This window comes from Equus caballus, chromosome 13, assembly GCF_041296265.1.
Source record: "Equus caballus isolate H_3958 breed thoroughbred chromosome 13, TB-T2T, whole genome shotgun sequence".
NCBI classification, from domain to species: Eukaryota; Metazoa; Chordata; class Mammalia; order Perissodactyla; family Equidae; genus Equus; species Equus caballus.
In genome coordinates, this window is record NC_091696.1 from 6,181,538 (window position 1) to 6,197,548 (window position 16,011).

At 46.8% G+C, this 16,011-nt stretch overlaps 1 protein-coding gene across 22 annotated transcripts in view; it reads left to right on the top strand.

Annotated features, from left to right (window-relative positions):
- The window catches only part of TRRAP (transformation/transcription domain associated protein), a 117,395-nt gene that overhangs the window by 53,188 nt on the left and 48,196 nt on the right, over positions 1–16,011 (top strand). For 9 of the 22 annotated variants that reach the window (XM_023655276.2, XM_023655283.2, XM_023655282.2 and 6 more), the window contains exons 32-46: positions 1,201–1,254; positions 1,384–1,404; positions 3,036–3,155; positions 3,381–3,500; positions 3,910–4,074; positions 4,169–4,350; positions 4,583–4,781; positions 5,208–5,336; positions 7,457–7,723; positions 9,059–9,265; positions 10,168–10,326; positions 10,423–10,554; positions 11,888–11,998; positions 13,441–13,587; positions 15,239–15,452. In XM_023655276.2, coding sequence (XP_023511044.2) covers positions 1,201–1,254; positions 1,384–1,404; positions 3,036–3,155; positions 3,381–3,500; positions 3,910–4,074; positions 4,169–4,350; positions 4,583–4,781; positions 5,208–5,336; positions 7,457–7,723; positions 9,059–9,265; positions 10,168–10,326; positions 10,423–10,554; positions 11,888–11,998; positions 13,441–13,587; positions 15,239–15,452 — 2,227 coding nt within the window. The remainder of the gene's footprint in view (positions 1–1,200; positions 1,255–1,383; positions 1,405–3,035; positions 3,156–3,380; positions 3,501–3,909; positions 4,075–4,168; positions 4,351–4,582; positions 4,782–5,207; positions 5,337–7,456; positions 7,724–9,058; positions 9,266–10,167; positions 10,327–10,422; positions 10,555–11,887; positions 11,999–13,440; positions 13,588–15,238; positions 15,453–16,011) is intronic. The other 13 variants (XM_023655284.2, XM_023655286.2, XM_070230719.1 and 10 more) reach the window with 3 other exon arrangements.

Genomic DNA, 16,011 nt, shown 5'->3' on the forward strand with positions numbered 1-16,011 from the left:
CTGTTACTTCTCTGAAACACATAGCCAGTTCTAGAATAAACATTTAAAAACCTAGTGGGTAGATGAATGACTTGCATTAAATCAGAGAGGATCCATGAACTTTTCCAGCAAGTTCTTTGGAGGGCTTTTTAGGGGGCTGGAGGACATCACATAGGGGATGGAGCCGTGGGCACTGGGAGGTCCTTGAGCCCCTGCTGAAATGTGCTGGTCACCATGGGAATGTATTCCCTGGGCACCTGGGAACGTCCAGCTGCAGGAGGTTAGGCCGCAGGTCTGAACTCGGGGTCTGTGGTGTTTGGGGTCCACAGGCCGCCTTGCCTTGGCACAGGTCCAAGCTGCCTGTCTCCTCTTGAGCTCTGATCGTTTTTCATGGATGCTGTACAGGATTGGGAATGGGTCTTGGAAAGTAGTGTGTTCCTATTTGGTTAAAGACCCCAATAACATTGCCGAATTGAGAAACTAGACTGAAGACTTGTTAAATAGTTGACTAAAAATAAATAAAAGCTCCTCTGTAGTGTCAAGTACCCTCGATGATCAGAGCTTTGCATCCTCCTCATGTTTAGGAGAGTTTGCCTGATGAGCACTGAACTCACAGGGGAGAACTCATGACCACCTGTTAGGCCGTGTCTGTGTACACACACACGCACCCACACCCATACTCATACACCCACACACCCACAGCTTCACTTCACCAGGTAACCCAGGTGTCTGGTGGGTGGTGTCAAGGCCTGTGGGTTGTTGTGAGTCTGGGGGCCTCGGACATACCTAATTGGTGGGGCTTAAGCCCCTAGTAGTAGTAGTCTTCTAACTGTAACTGGGAAAGAGAGGTTTTTTTTTAATGTCTCAGCACTGCACATAAAATCTTGAATTATTCTAAACAAAACAGTTTTTTCAATGTATTTGCATACAACAAGGTCTTACAATTTCTTTCCCTAGACAAGAAATCCAAAATTCCTGTTTTTTACATTTGGTTTAGGGAAGGGATACATTCTATTCAACACTCTGAGAAGGGCTGTTTGACGTCTGAAGGGTGGAAGGTGCATTTTTTGCTGTTGAGCATTTGTTAATTATTGTGTGCTTTCTGATAATTGTCTTTACTGTCTTGTTTACCCCAATTATCCTTACTGTGTATGAGTATATGGGACGTTTTTATGTCAATAACATAAATAGAAAAAAGATGATTTTCCTCCCCATCCTCAGGAAAGCATTTCAGAGTGCGGGAGATGTTCCTTGTCTCCATTCTGTCAGTTTGAGGTGAGAACAACCTATTAAAAGTCAGTTTATGACTTGCAATGTGAAGAACAGTTTATATTTTCTTTTCTTTTCTTTTCCTTTTACCTTTCTGTTGCCTTTTTTCATGCTGTAATTTTTGTTTTGGTTCAGCCTGCCATGGAAGGGGTAGAGGTGAGAATTTCAGTGGAGGCGCAGGAGGGGGTCGTTGTCGTCTTTGGTTTTGCTGTGACTTGTGGTTCTGTGATGGACAGAGTGCCTTGTGCCCTTGAGTGCGGTGAGCCGTATTGTCTGTCTGTGGCGGAGTTGTATCAGTACCATTGCTGTGAACTGTCCGGATGCCACGCATGTTTTCTATTAGGACGTTTTAAGCAAGATTCTAAGTTCTTTGGTTTTCTACATGTTAGAAGTGCCATATCGTAATACTATTTAAGATTCAGTTGGATGTTGCTATCATGATGTTCATATGAACTCATACATCTCAAAACCTCTTGAGAGGAAACTCCACAAAGAATATGTTAGACCAGCTAGAAATTGAGAGGAGTTACATTTTCTTTCCTATGACTGACTGCCTGCCTGCCTTGAATTTAAATCCGCATTGCCCCCTGCACCCAGTGTGCGTCTCTCCCCACTGCGGGAGACACAAACACAGTCAGACTCCGAGCTCTCCCTCTTCTGTAAAATGGGGATGGTAAGGTCTGTCATTCCTGTCTTCCGGAGGTGTCGTGAAGACCACAAGAAGGCATTTCTTGACAGTGCTTTGAAAATGAGAGCCATTAGAAAAGTACCATTATTAGAATGTCATTCTAATTTGGGATGCAACCTGCTCTGTCTGAAGACTTAAAAACACCATAAAAGGAGCGCTCTGGAGGTGGGATGGGGCAACACTGAGCTAATTTTTCTCACTTCTTACCCATCTCACTGTTTCTCCTTTTGGTTTAAAGAGGCATTTTGAGAAGAATCTCAAATGCTGCTGCTGGGACGGGGTCCCCAGGACTGGTGTTATCATCCCCATTTTACCATGCTCCGAGGGCCGGTGTCCGTGCACACCCTGAGCTGTCCAGTCCGGGCGTCTTCCCCGCCCTGCGGCCCTGGAGAGTTCCTTTGAATTACAGACACAAAACCGAGGAACTGAAACTGAATCCCACAGTTGGAATGACACTCAGAGCAGTTGACCACTGAGCTGCCAGCACATTAAGAAGGGCCAACTTCTTGCATTTCCCATTTTTCACATTCAGTATAGCGGTTTGTCAGCTTAGTTGACAAATACTCAGTTCCATGGTCAGTCATTTATTTATGTTGATCGTTAGTCTCCAGGGTAAATACTTGTGTTTTTTGAGGACTTTTTCTGTGCTAAGTTTTGAGGGCAAAGGAAGTCTCTGCCCTCCGAACTTAGTGTGTTGGGAAGACCCCATGATGTCACAGCCAAGTGAGGGAATCCTGACACGCTCAGGGCCACGGACATGAGCATCCCCTCCTCCGTGAGGGGCTGGCCTGGGCTGCCCATCAGGTCGCTGCCAACACTTGTCAGTGTACGTGGACACAAACACACAGTCACGTCAGGTACACGCTCAGCCCCGCTCCCCTCGTTGTCAGATGAAATCTGAAGGCCGAGGGCAGTTAGTTTCCTTAGGCCACAGCTGTCATCTGAGATTGGTAAGTTGTGGCTTTTTACATGTTAACCCTGCTTCCGTTGGCTAGCCTTGCGAATGTAGCTAGACCGTAGCAGGGTCTGTAGTAATTTTGATACCTCTAGCCAGCAAAATTAATTGGCCTATTTTCTGATTTCTGATTTTCTTCGTCAGGAAATGAAAATTTGTTCGGCAATCATAAACCTTTTTCATCTGATCCCGGCCGCGCCTCAGACCCTGGTGAAGCCTTTGTTAGAGGTCGTGATGAAGACGGAGCGGGCGATGCTGATAGAGGTGATGGGCAGGCTCGGGGCTGATGCTCCTTCTTCCTCCATCTGTCGCCTAGCATGTTTTTTCTTTGTTATAGTTTAGATGGATTAATACAACAGTATAAAGATGTTAGATTCTGCGATTTGCTCGTGGTTGTTAGTGGACTGCAGTTCTCAGGGAGAAATGCACACTCCTACCGTGTTAGGTTGGTGGACCCTGAGGAGATGGAGTTTTCGCCATGTTTTCTAGGCTGGCAGTCCGTTCAGAGAGCCTCTGATCAAGTTCCTGACGCGGCACCCCTCGCAGACGGTGGAGCTGTTCATGATGGAAGCAACGCTGAACGACCCCCAGTGGAGCAGGATGTTCATGGTGAGGGCGCAGGGGCCGGAGTCGGCGGCCCCGCCGTCTGTGTCAGCCAGCGTGCTGTGCAATCTGAGACTCTGTCGCTGCTCAGTGCCGGCCTGTATTTTCCTCTAATGTATTTGACTATTAGGAACATCATTGCGTGTACGAAAAGTTCAAGTCCAAGAGCATCCCTCTCTATAGGGTTTTGGTGGTGGTAACAAATGAATGAGCTGCTAGGATTATAGAAATCGTTATCATGAAGTATGATTACTGTCTAAAAAGCACTTTTAAAACAGATGCTTACATAATTTTTTTTAATCCTGCCTAGAGAGATTTAGAAAGCACCTTAGAGTTTATATCATCTATATCTGTATCTATGTCACTTTATGAGTTTTGATTAGCTCAAAACAGCTTGTTTTTGTTTTGTTTTCAGAGTTTTTTAAAACACAAAGATGCCAGACCTCTGCGCGACGTGCTGGCAGCCAACCCCAACAGGTTCATCACGCTGCTGCTGCCTGGCGGCACGCAGACGGCCGTGCGCCCTGGCTCGCCCAGCACCAGCACCATGCGCCTGGACTTGCAGTTCCAGGCCGTGAAGGTAGCGTCTCTTCAGTGAACACCTAAAATCTTCAACTCCAGTTGAGGTGCAGAGAGAACCCTGTCAAATTCCCGAATTGTCTCTTCTTTGCCAGATCATAAGTATTATAGTGAAGAACGATGACTCCTGGCTGGCCAATCAGCATTCTCTGGTGAGCCAGTTGAGACGCGTGTGGGTGAGTGAAACCTTTCAAGAAAGACACCGGAAGGAGAACATGGCTGCCACAAACTGGAAGGAGCCCAAGCTGCTGGCCTACTGTCTGCTGAATTATTGCAAGTGGGTGCTTCTGTCGTCTTTGTGTCAAGTGACTTGTTCCATCCAGTAAGCTAAGCTGGAGCCTCTTTCCTAACTTGTGCATGGCTGTGGTTCATGGGGTGTGTGTAGTAGTCAAATTTGTTGTAGAGAAGGGACTGTATATAGCTTTGAGCTGTGTAAAAGGCAAGTCAGAGATGATACATGTTATCAAATTTGCCATAATCTAACCTGTTTCCTTTCTTTGACCCTTCAGGAGGAATTATGGAGATATAGAATTGTTGTTCCAGCTGCTCCGAGCCTTTACTGGTCGTTTTCTCTGCAACATGACATTCTTAAAAGAATATATGGAGGAAGAAATTCCCAAAAACTATAGCATTGCTCAAAAACGTGCCCTGTTTTTTCGCTTTGTGGACTTCAATGACCCCAGCTTCGGGGATGAACTGAAAGCCAAGGTGAGTCCCAGCATTACGCAGTAGAAGCCACGGGCATGGGAGCTAATTTTCTAGGGAACCGAGAGTACCGTTCGTGTTCTGCTGTCTTGGTTGATACTTAAATAGTAGTCCCGACTGTTTCTGAGGAAGATGCCATTGTTGAGAAAACTGAGGGAGAACCAGCGGTGAACCAGTCTTGAAAAGTAGTTTGCTAATTTCTTGTTTGTCGAAAATGACTCGTTTGCAGTAAGAAGAGTAAACCAGGCCGACATCTCTTTTCTTCAGGTTTTTAACCTACCTTTGTAGTGGACCATCTGAACACAAGTCAGGATGATTATGTGCACCCATGGTGCAGTGTGACCAAGCTGGTGGTCCTGCCTGCCTTGTTAAAGAAAGAAAGAGCATGGCTTCATTGTCCTTCTCCTTCATTTTTTAATTTTTTTGCAGGTTCTGCAGCATATCTTGAATCCTGCTTTCCTGTACAGCTTTGAGAAGGGGGAAGGAGAGCAGCTCCTAGGACCTCCCAATCCAGAAGGCGATAACCCAGAAAGCATCACCAGTGTGTTCATAACCAAGGTGGCATGACTAACAACGCATTGGCATGAAAAGGAGCCTGACATGTGAATGAGTGTGTGTGTGTGTGCACGTGCGTGTGCGTGCTCGTGTGTGTGAGAGAGAGAGAGAGAGATGGGTTCATTGAAGTAGGTTTATTTCCCTAAGGCTTTTAGTTTTCTTTTTGAAGATTGGCCCTGAGCTAACATCTACTGCCAATCTTGCTCTTTTTGTTTTCCCTCCCGAAAGCCCCCCAGTACATAGTTGTGTATCCTAGTTGTAGGTTCTTCTGGTTCCTTTGTGTGGGACGCTGCCTCAGCGTGGCTTGCTGAGTGGGGCTAGGTCTACACCCAGGATCCGAACCAGCGAAACCCTGGGCGACCAAAGCGGAGCGCACAAACGGAACCATTCGGCCATGCGGCCGGCCCCAGGCGTTTAGTTTTCATGATTACGTTAGTTTATAGCAGAACATTATATTATAATTGCTACTAGTGAATTTTTTAAGGCAGCCTCACTTTGGAATGAATTAACTTTTCTATATTAATAGATTCCAATGAAAAAGAATTTATCTCAATGAAAATTCAGATATCCAAGTTATTTTGTAAAAGCCCCTATTGCTGGTCAATAGATTTGTGATGTTCTGTTTTCCTCTTTGGCTTTACAAAAGAATCTACTGAAAGCCAGTAAGTATATTGGACTTGATCCAGTTGCCCCTGTGACCCTATGTTGCCAAGTTAATGAAACATGGTTGTGGTGGTAGTAATGTCTGACGTTAGCTTAGGTTTTAAGGTCTCTGTGCGTTTTACGGTAGCGTTTCCAGCTTGCACTGGAAGGTCTCTTGAGTTAACATTTCCTTGTCGGTGCCCGTACTGTTTCTCGCAGTGCATCGGCTGTCCTCTGCAGGCTGGGCTGCCGGCCCTCACTCATGGGTGTCGTGTTTGCCTTGAGTATCCTGTGTTCACGTTGTTAGAGTGCTGTGAGCAGTTGGCATTCCATGTCTACAGTGTGGGCTCCAGGGGCTCTGGTAGAGGTGACCACCGAGTACACATCAACACTCTTTGGAAGGACACAGCTGCTTTTCTCGCCTGTTCTGCCCTGGGGTCTAGGCAGAGGGGACTCTTGTTCATGTTGGCAGCTTACGGGTCCTTAATAGTCTTTGTCCCTTAAGATGGACCTCCTTCCTGCAGTTTTGACCCCACCCCACCCTCTGGAGGGAATGAGAGCTGAGCCCAAGGGATTATTTTCGATCTGCATACTGCCCTTTACCTTATTGTGGGCGACTATGGAGGTGGTGGCCCGCACGTGGCCCCTTCCCCAGTGCTGCCCTCCAGGCTGTGTCTTCTGGATCGGAGGCTGCTGGGGCAGCACAGGTGAGGAGCTGGACTTGAAGCGTTGGATGAGCAGAAATGGCCCTGGGCGGGCTGGAGACGCTGGGAGGGCCCCCTGGGAATCAGCAGATGCAGAGATAAGACTTAGGGGGCGAAAGGGACCCTGATGAAAGCGCAGTTGTGTTGGAGGACTTCAGTCTTTGAGACCTTCCCGTAGATGGAAATAGTTAGGCTACTTGGTTGAACTGAGTGGTACAGTGGATAGATTTGGTTCAATAGAGACAGTAGGCTGTTCCTTAAAGAATGTACTTTTTTTTCCTATAGCCACCAAACACATACAAAAATCTATAAGATACTTGGTAACGTAGAAAACTATGACAAGTTTTTAAAAACAGAGATTTTTTTCCCAGGGTAACATTTTCTGATCATAAAACTGAAAAATAAGGCCTAGATAATGATAGCGGACCAGGAAAGAAAAATCTCAACTACGTGGAAGTTAAGAAGCTCAGTCCTGAATCATCTTGTGTCAAAGAGGACGACTTCCTTTTCCACCGCAAGCCCCTTCACCCACTGCATTCTGCCTTCTAAGTCTGACCTTTTTTTCAGCATTGAAATAAATTCAGTGAGTTTCTAAATCCATATGTAGTAAGGAAAACCGATGTGACGTCGACTGTGTCATTGTAAGACTTCAGGTATATATAGGGTTTGTGTGTGTGTGTATTTTTTGATAAAAGTTTAAACTTGCCATATGACCCGTAGTAGGTAACACAATTCAAAACCAGAACTGAGTTCCTTTCTGCTTCTCTTTCTCGGCAGGTCCTTGACCCGGAGAAGCAGGCGGACATGCTGGACTCCCTGAGGATTTACCTTCTGCAGTATGCCACGCTGCTGGTGGAGCACGCTCCCCACCACATCCACGACAACAACAAGAACCGCAACAGCAAGCTGCGCCGCCTCATGACTTTTGCATGGCCCTGCCTGCTCTCCAAGGCCTGTGTGGATCCCGCTTGCAAATATAGCGGACACTTGCTTCTGGCACACATCATTGCCAAGTTTGCAATACACAAGAAAATTGTCCTTCAGGTACTTTGCGAGGCTCCCTCCTGTCCACGTGACGTTCACATATATTTCTAACATGTACACATTGCTCCCTCGTACGATCACAACTTCCCCTTTCCTGTTGTCTTTTCCCAGTACCTTTTAAAAATGCGTGTCTGTGCCATCCTATAAACGCAGTGAGGCCTCTCGTGATTACTCCTTCTCTCCTTCCTCTCTGGTCACTGCCCTGCTCTCTCGTTCCTCTGCAGCCTTGCTTTTGAAACAACAAAATGCCTCCTTTGTCCACTCACGCTCCTTTACGCATTGCGTTCTGCCTTCCAGTCAGCTGTTCCGTTGACAATGTTTTGGTCAAGGGCCCAGCCCACTCCTTAGCTAAAGGGAGTAGGTACTTTTGAACCTTCGTCCTGTCAGCCCTCTGCTGCGTTGACGAGCTCAAGCATGTCTTCCTTGTGTCTCTCAGTGGGTTAGGCTTTGATGTCAGGCATCCCGGGGTTTGAGTTTCATTTCTTCCATGTACGCGTTCTGTGGCCCTTGGTGATTTAGTTTACTGTCTCCGTGCAAGAATTACAGGTAATGATACACTTAACTGCTCAGCCTTTCTGTCCTGTTAAGTGATTGCTGATAAGTGATCGCTTCTGTTCTATTTTGTGAGTCACTCCTCATTATTTTTCTCTGATCACTCCCTCTTGTGAACTTCTGTGGTGCCAAACCCCAGACCCAGATAAAGCCAGTGGCCTCTCAGATAGCACCTCCCACAGGTGCTTGAGATAGAAATAAAGTCTCTGATTGGCCTCGCTCTCCCCCAGTTGTCCCAGCCAGATAGCTGGGGGGCTGCCTGTGATGCCCTCTTGTTCTCCCCAGCGTCCAGGCGTGGGCAAGTCCTGTTGTTTCCAACACCCTTCCTGTCCCCACCATGCTCAGTAGCAATTGGGTGGTCTTTGTGTTCCCATGACCTTAATTAATTACATCAGGCCTTCGGCTCTCACTTGACCTCTTGCAAGACTGCCTCTGACAGTGGTCCTGTTCACTACATTCTCCATGCTGCCTGTACCTCAACTCATTTCCCACTACTTGTACTAGACACGCGATCCCTGCCCTGAAGGAGCTACGTCTTACTCATCTTTGTGTACTCCACCCTAGCCTAGCATGGCACAGAGTAGGTGCTCAGCAATATTAGAATGAACGTGTTCATTGATCAAAACTTAATGAAAGAGAAAGCAGCTAACTGCTTCCTAATAAGAGCGCCTTAGGAGTTTTTAAAAAATTGTTCTGCAAAAATACTCTGCCTTGGTTCTAAGTGATTTTTATCTTGTTTTTTAAAGCCTTCATTCTTATTTAAGAATCTCTTTCCCGTTTTAGGTTTTTCACAGTCTTCTCAAGGCCCATGCAATGGAAGCTCGAGCAATTGTGAGACAAGCGATGGCCATTTTGACTCCGGCAGTACCTGCCAGAATGGAGGATGGGCACCAGATGCTGACCCACTGGACAAGGAAGATCATCGTGGAGGAGGGACACACGGTCCCTCAGCTGGTTCATATTTTGCACTTGATAGTGCAGCATTTTAAGGTTTGTGGAAATGCTGTAGATGGGTGTGTAATGCGTTTTCAGGCATCTGCTTTGAACTTGTGCCTCTTTCATTTTCTGCAATAAGGTGGTCATTCATCTTCTAGTAAAGGTATTTCTGGTCCATTGATTACTACATGTATGTGTGTGTGCACGTGTGTGTGTGTGTGTGTGTGTGACTTTATCAGCATGGGAGTTGCTGTAGTTTAGAGACTGTGTCTCAGGTGTGTGCTTGTTTCTGTCTAAGACTGCGTTTTTCTTGTAACTGCTCAGCGGACAGTGAATGCAGGTGAGTTGTTACTTTGGGAGCTCATCATTGTTAACTTTCGATTTTGATAACGTGTCTTGAAAATTTGTTCATGTCACTGGCACCTCCTCTAGCCAAATCACCCACTTTGTTGGATTTATTCATATGTAAATATTTCTCGTAGTTTTGGGTAGAGGAGAAAGGATTGAGTTGAAAGCTAATTCTTTTACAGACAGCTCTTTCAGAATTGGGAATTTTCTTCTTGGTATGGCTAAATTTTTATGACATCAAGTCTAAAGTTTGATCCATGTGACTAGACCTGACTAAGGAGAATTCAGTTTCAATATTTTTTTAAACATAGTACTAAAAGGCCAAAATATACTTAACCGGGGTGGGGTGGGTGATAAACACACATACACTTACATAGGACAGTGAGAATTTCCTTGCTTAAGTTACGATTCAGAATTCTTGAGCAGGAATTTGGGTCGTGTGTGTGTTGGGGCCAAGGTGGGTAGGGGGTAAGTTGGGTAGGGGGTGTGTGTGTGTGTGTGTGTGTATGTATGGGTATATTTGTGTGTGTGCGTGTTCATGTGCATATGTGTGTGTATGTCCCGGAATCACGGTGCAGCATCCCCATGTGACACTGGCCCCCCCGCAGGTGTACTACCCGGTGCGCCATCACTTGGTGCAGCACATGGTCAGCGCCATGCAGAGGTTGGGCTTCACACCCAGCGTCACCATTGAGCAAAGGAGGCTGGCCGTGGACCTGTCTGAAGTCGTCATCAAGTGGGAGTTGCAGAGGATCAAGGACCAGCAGGTAGGGGTGTCGACCCTCTCATGTTGTCCCTGGTTGTGTTCCCTATACTCCTCCCTAGAAATCAGTCAAATCAAATGTGTGTGCGTGTTTTTTAAGCCGGATTCAGATATGGACCCAAATTCCAGTGGAGAGGGAGTCACCTCTGTCACATCCATTAAAAGAGGCCTGTCAGTGGACTCCGCGCAGGAGGTGAAGCGCTTTCGGACGGCCACGGGAGCCATCAGCGCGGTAAGGCCGTGTGCACGCGCCGGCGGGCTTGCTTTCACGGGTTCTGCGCTTCCTCGTGGAAGTTCGTTCATTTAGTCAAACTTTGAATGTGGGTTCAGTGCCCAGCACCGTGCCAGAGGAACAACCAGGAGAGGCTGCGCTCCACAGATAGAAACATGTTCCTCGCTAGAGGTGCTTCCCAAGTTAGCAGACACCCTTTCCTGTGCGCCCACTTAAAGCCACAGAGTTCCCATGGTAATTGTTAATGCCATGCAGAAAGGCATCAAGAGAAACTCTTTGAGGTAAAAAAATTAATTGAGAACATGCTCCCATGTTGTGTTCAGTTTTTACGAAGACAGTGTGTCCTGTTTTGTTTGGAGGGCGGCCGCCAAGAGAGCCCTGGGGTGCTCACTCTCCTCACCCCTTGCGGAGGTGGCAGCCCTGTCACTCTGTATGCCTAAGTTGAACTCTCCCCCGACCCCTCGCCATTCCTCGAGAATATGCGGCTCCTGGTCCACCCTGTGCTCACCTTAGAACCCTGGAGCCCTCTGCAATTTATCCCTTTACTCCTCTCCGCACTTCTGGTGGAGAGCAAGCCCTGTCACCCAGCCACCAATACCACCCGCCTCTCTCATCGCCGCCCTCACCATCGTGGTCCGAGCCCCACCGCCTCGCCCGGATTCCTGACACTGCCTCCCAGTTCTTCACTCCTTCCGCTTTTATCCGTCTTTGATACATTTTTCACAAAGCAGAGTACCAAAAAACTTTCTTTTCAAAATGTAAGTTGGGGAAGCTGGGTGAAGGGTACATGGACTTCTGTACTGTTTTTGTAACTTCTTGTGAATGTTATCATTTCAAAATCAAAACTTTGAAAACCATGAGGTCTTTGACCTCACCAAGCCCTCCCCTTGGCCATGGCCTCTCAGGCCTGCGTGACCTGGCCCTGTGGGTGGCCTCCTGTCCCTGTGCCTTGTGCACGATGCTGCAGCCACACAGGCCTTTCCTCTGCTTCAGACGTGCCCCAGCTTCTCTGCTCACTCAGGACGTGTCCACTGGCACTTGTCCTCACCTGGAGCAGCCTTCTCTCTCTCCTCTCTCCTCGTGGTGGCTGCCTCTCAGGCTGACGAGCTACTTTGATGTCACCCTTTAACTTCCTGGAGCACACCCCCTTTCCGTCTTGAGCACATGACCCGTTACTTTGTTTACTCCTTGTCTGCGGAGGCCGCCCCTGCCTCTGGTGTCCCTGGCGCCCAGAGTCGTGTCAGCCCCTGAGAGGACTGGTACTGTTAGCTGGCTGCACGGTCAGCGCCCCGTGGGGAACGCGCTCTTGAGCTGCTCCTCCTGCCTGTTCTAGGTGTTCGGGAGGAGCCAGTCGCTGCCTGGAGCAGACTCCCTCCTGTCCAAGCCCATCGATAAGCAGCACACAGACACCGTGGTGAACTTCCTCATCCGAGTGGCCTGTCAGGTGCGGCATCCTGAGTGTCTTAACGTTAGGGATTCTTCAGAACGAGTACTACTTAGTAGACTCCAGAAGATTATCTGTGACAGTTTAGTCAAAAAAGACAGACTAGGGGCTGGCCCCGTGACCGAGTGGTTAAGTTCGCGCGCTCCGCTGCGGGCGGCCCAGTGTTTCGTTAGTTCGAATCCTGGGCGCGGACATGGCACGGCTCGTCAGACCACGCTGAGGCAGCGTCCCACATGCCACAACTAGAGGAACCCACAATGGAGAATACACAACTATGTACCGGGGGGCTTTGGGGAGAAAAAGGAAAAAATAAAATGTTTAAAAAAAAATTAAAAAAAAAAAAAAGACATAGACTGGCCCGCCTGGTGGCACAATAGTTAAGTTCTCATGCTCCACTTTGGTGGCCTGGAGTTTGCTGGTTCAGATCCCTGGCATGGACCTACACATCACTTATATGTGGCAGGCGTCCGACGTATAAAATAGAGGAAGACGGGCACGGGTGTTAGCTCAGGGCCAGTCTTCCTCAGCAAAAAGAGGAGAATTGGCAGCAAATGTTAGCCGAGGGCTAGTCTTCCTCAGGAGGAAAAAAAAAAGACAAGGTCTGAGAACTAGTTTAGTCACTTTTGTACCAAATTCCATTGATTTCCTGAAATGCTAGTATTTCTGAAATCTGCCTGTGTCTTATAATTGATAATGACTTTTTAAAAACATTTTTTCTTTTAGCAGTTATAAATTAACCATGTATCTTATGATTGGAAGCATCTTGGCTTTGGCAAACCATGGTAGTTCTGTTATCTTGGGTAAATTATTTAACTTCCAAATTACCTCTCTCATAAAGGTTCTGGGGTGATGCAACCTACATAAATTATATACAACATTTAGTGATTTAAATGCTTTATAACTTGTGTTTACTTACCATTCAAATCAAAATGTATTCTCATTGGAGTTCTTGGGAATCCATTTCTGAAAATTTTCATTTTTATATTTCAAAAAACGTTGTAAATGAAATTTTCATAAGTATCTTTTTTAATTTGGGAATCTTAAGCTTTTATAATTACTGAACAAAATAGTGTATTTTGCAATACTATTGAGGATTTCCAAGTACTTAAAAGAATCTGAACTGTTCATGCAGTACTTTCTTGTGTGCCGCAGTGTGCCAGGCACAGCCTGGGGGTCCAGTGGGCAGGACCTCAGGCCCTGCTCTCGGGGAGCCTCCTGGCTAGGAGTGCCACACAAATCACACAAATGAGTGCAGACTGACCCACTGCAAGGGCGGGGGCTCCAGTGACCCAGAGACGCTGAGTCGAGTCAGGTGGGAGAGGAGGTGGCCGCGACGGGGAGAGCTGGGATGCGAGGGCGTGGGGCACAGGCGAGCAGCAGTGTCGCGAGAATGACTGTAAACACGTACACAGCGAAATGTGGGCTTGAACGTGAATTTCCAGGTTAACGACAATACCAACACGGCGGGGTCTCCCGGGGAGGTGCTGTCTCGTCGCTGTGTCACTCTCCTGAAGACCGCCTTGCGACCGGACATGTGGTCCAAGTCCGAGCTCAAACTGCAGTGGTTCGACAAGCTGCTGATGAGCGTGGTGAGTGTGCGGGTCTGCCGCTCTCTCCTGGGCCCGGGGCTGGGCCGCCGAACCCCATTGTCCCTTCCCTTAGCCAGTCATGGCCCCTTCCACTTCATCTTCGGGCCACTGGTAAGGAGGAGGGAGTGTCACTCTTGGAAATGGGTTTGAAACTTCAGCTCTACTCCCAGCCCCAACTACAGTTAGGTGTTTTGAAAACATAGTTCTCTTGCTTTTCAAAGTCTCATTTCTTAAACTGACTTATTGGCTAGCTTAGTGTAAACCTTTTTAGTTGACTTACGCAACATCCTTTAAAATAAACTTGAATTTTTAAAACAGATGAACATGTAACTTGTTATTGAGCACCGTATAGTCAGGTATCAAATAGCCCCAAATGCTGATTATTTCCTGGGGTTTTTTACTTTGTTTCTGTAAAAACCATGGTACTGGGGCCGGCCCGGTGGTGCAGCGGTTAAGTGCGCACGTTCTGCTTCGGTGGCCCGGGTTCGCCGGTCCCTATCCCAGGTGTGGACATGGCACCGCTTGGCAAGCCATGCTGTGGTAGGCGTCCCACATATAAAGTAGAGGAAGATGGGCACGGATGTTAGCTCAGGGCCAGGCTTCCTCAGCAAAAGGAGGAGGATTGGCAGTAGTTAGCTCAGGGCTAATACTCCTCAAAAAAAAAAAAATGATACTACGATTTTCTGATGATCCTGTAAGTTTCTGGAGGTTGGAAACCTATTGTAAGCATTTATTTTGCATTGCAAAAACTAACATTGTTGCTTAAGTTTTTTGAAAGGTTCCAAAGCTTACCTGTGCTATGAAAACAGTGGGATTGGGCTCCCTAAATCTGCTGCACATGCTTGGGGTCTAGTTTGGTGCCTAACTTCTCGATTTTCTGTGGGTTTCCTTCCTCTTTTTCGCTTTGAAAGGTCAAATTACTTTCCTGTCAAGTGCAGGCACAGTTGAATCAAGCTCGGCTATAAGTGGACAGCCTCTGTCACTTAACAGGCTGACAATTTCTTAAAGCAATGTGCCGTGCTCACAGGGAACTTCACCTTTTTCCCATAATCCATAGTAAGTGAGAGATTTTGCCTCAGAACCCAGTGCATACACATGGCACATATACCAGGCACCTGTGTGTCTAAGCCACAGAAACAAGTTTCATGAAGCACTACTTAGCTTTACTACAAACCATGCACTCTGTTTTCTATTTCATTCAGTTTTTTTTTTTTAATGCTGGTATCATCTGTTAGATTGATTTCATGATACACAATTTCAAAGATACTTTCTTTCAGAATGGTATTTGTATTTTAATGAAAAAGATGAAAGAAGACAAGCAAAATTCATTGCAGTAATTGCCTTTTTAGACCAGATTTTAGTGATTTTCACAATTTTAGTATTGAATATTAATAATTTTCATGAGCTTTTAAAAAGATGACTAAATATTTAAAGCAAATTTATTAAAAGAATCGTTATGAAATCCTGTATTAATAAAACCTGGTGGTCACATGTTTTTAGATGTATTATATATTCATTCTTCAGTGTTTTTTTACCTCGTTTCCAAATACCTAATGGCACATTGTTTTAAATTTTGCCGGATTTACGTTTCTGTAATTCAGTGCACTGGAGTCTTTATTTCATCTGGTGTGGCCCGTGTTCTCTTTTCTAGGAGCAGCCTAATCAAGTTAACTACGGAAATATTTGCACGGGACTGGAGGTGCTGAGTTTCTTGCTGACTGTTCTCCAGTCTCCCGCCATCCTCAGTAGCTTCAAACCCCTGCAGCGTGGAGTCGCGGCCTGTATGACGTGTGGGAACACCAAAGTCTTGCGAGCGGTCCACAGCCTCCTCTCACGGCTGATGAGCATTTTCCCCACAGAGCCGAGTATGTGACCTTCTCCACCGGTGCCTTGCTTTCCGAGGGGATGGGTGGGCACAAAGCTTGTTGTCTGAGTGTGCTCATCCTCCAGTCACTATATTGAGCGTTTTGTCATCCCACTTTCCTTTGTACTTTCAGCCTTTCTTTAAAAAAAAATTTGACATAAGAACTTAATGGCAGTAGCCATCGCGTTCTGTTTTTTGTCTGCTTTGGAAATGCACTTCTTCATCAGCTAAACGCTGCTGTTCCCTTGGCGTATTTAAAGGGAAGTGAGGTCAAAGTATTTTGTCAAATGTTGAACAGTTGACAAGATCAAATTTTGGCACATTGTAAACAAGTGTATTTAGAGTGTGCTCAGGTAAGGTGTGGTGAGAGAAAAGGTTGTCAGTTAGCTCCATAAAATAGGAATGGCCCGGAGATGAGCACCTCATCCTGTGAGAGACGTGCCTGAGCCGGTCACCGCAGAGCCCAGCCATGAAGGCTCAGTCCTGGTGTGAGGGTACTGAGCGTCCCGGTGCCTGGACAGGCCTGAGAGCCAGACCACGGAGCTCAGGTTCTCACTCCC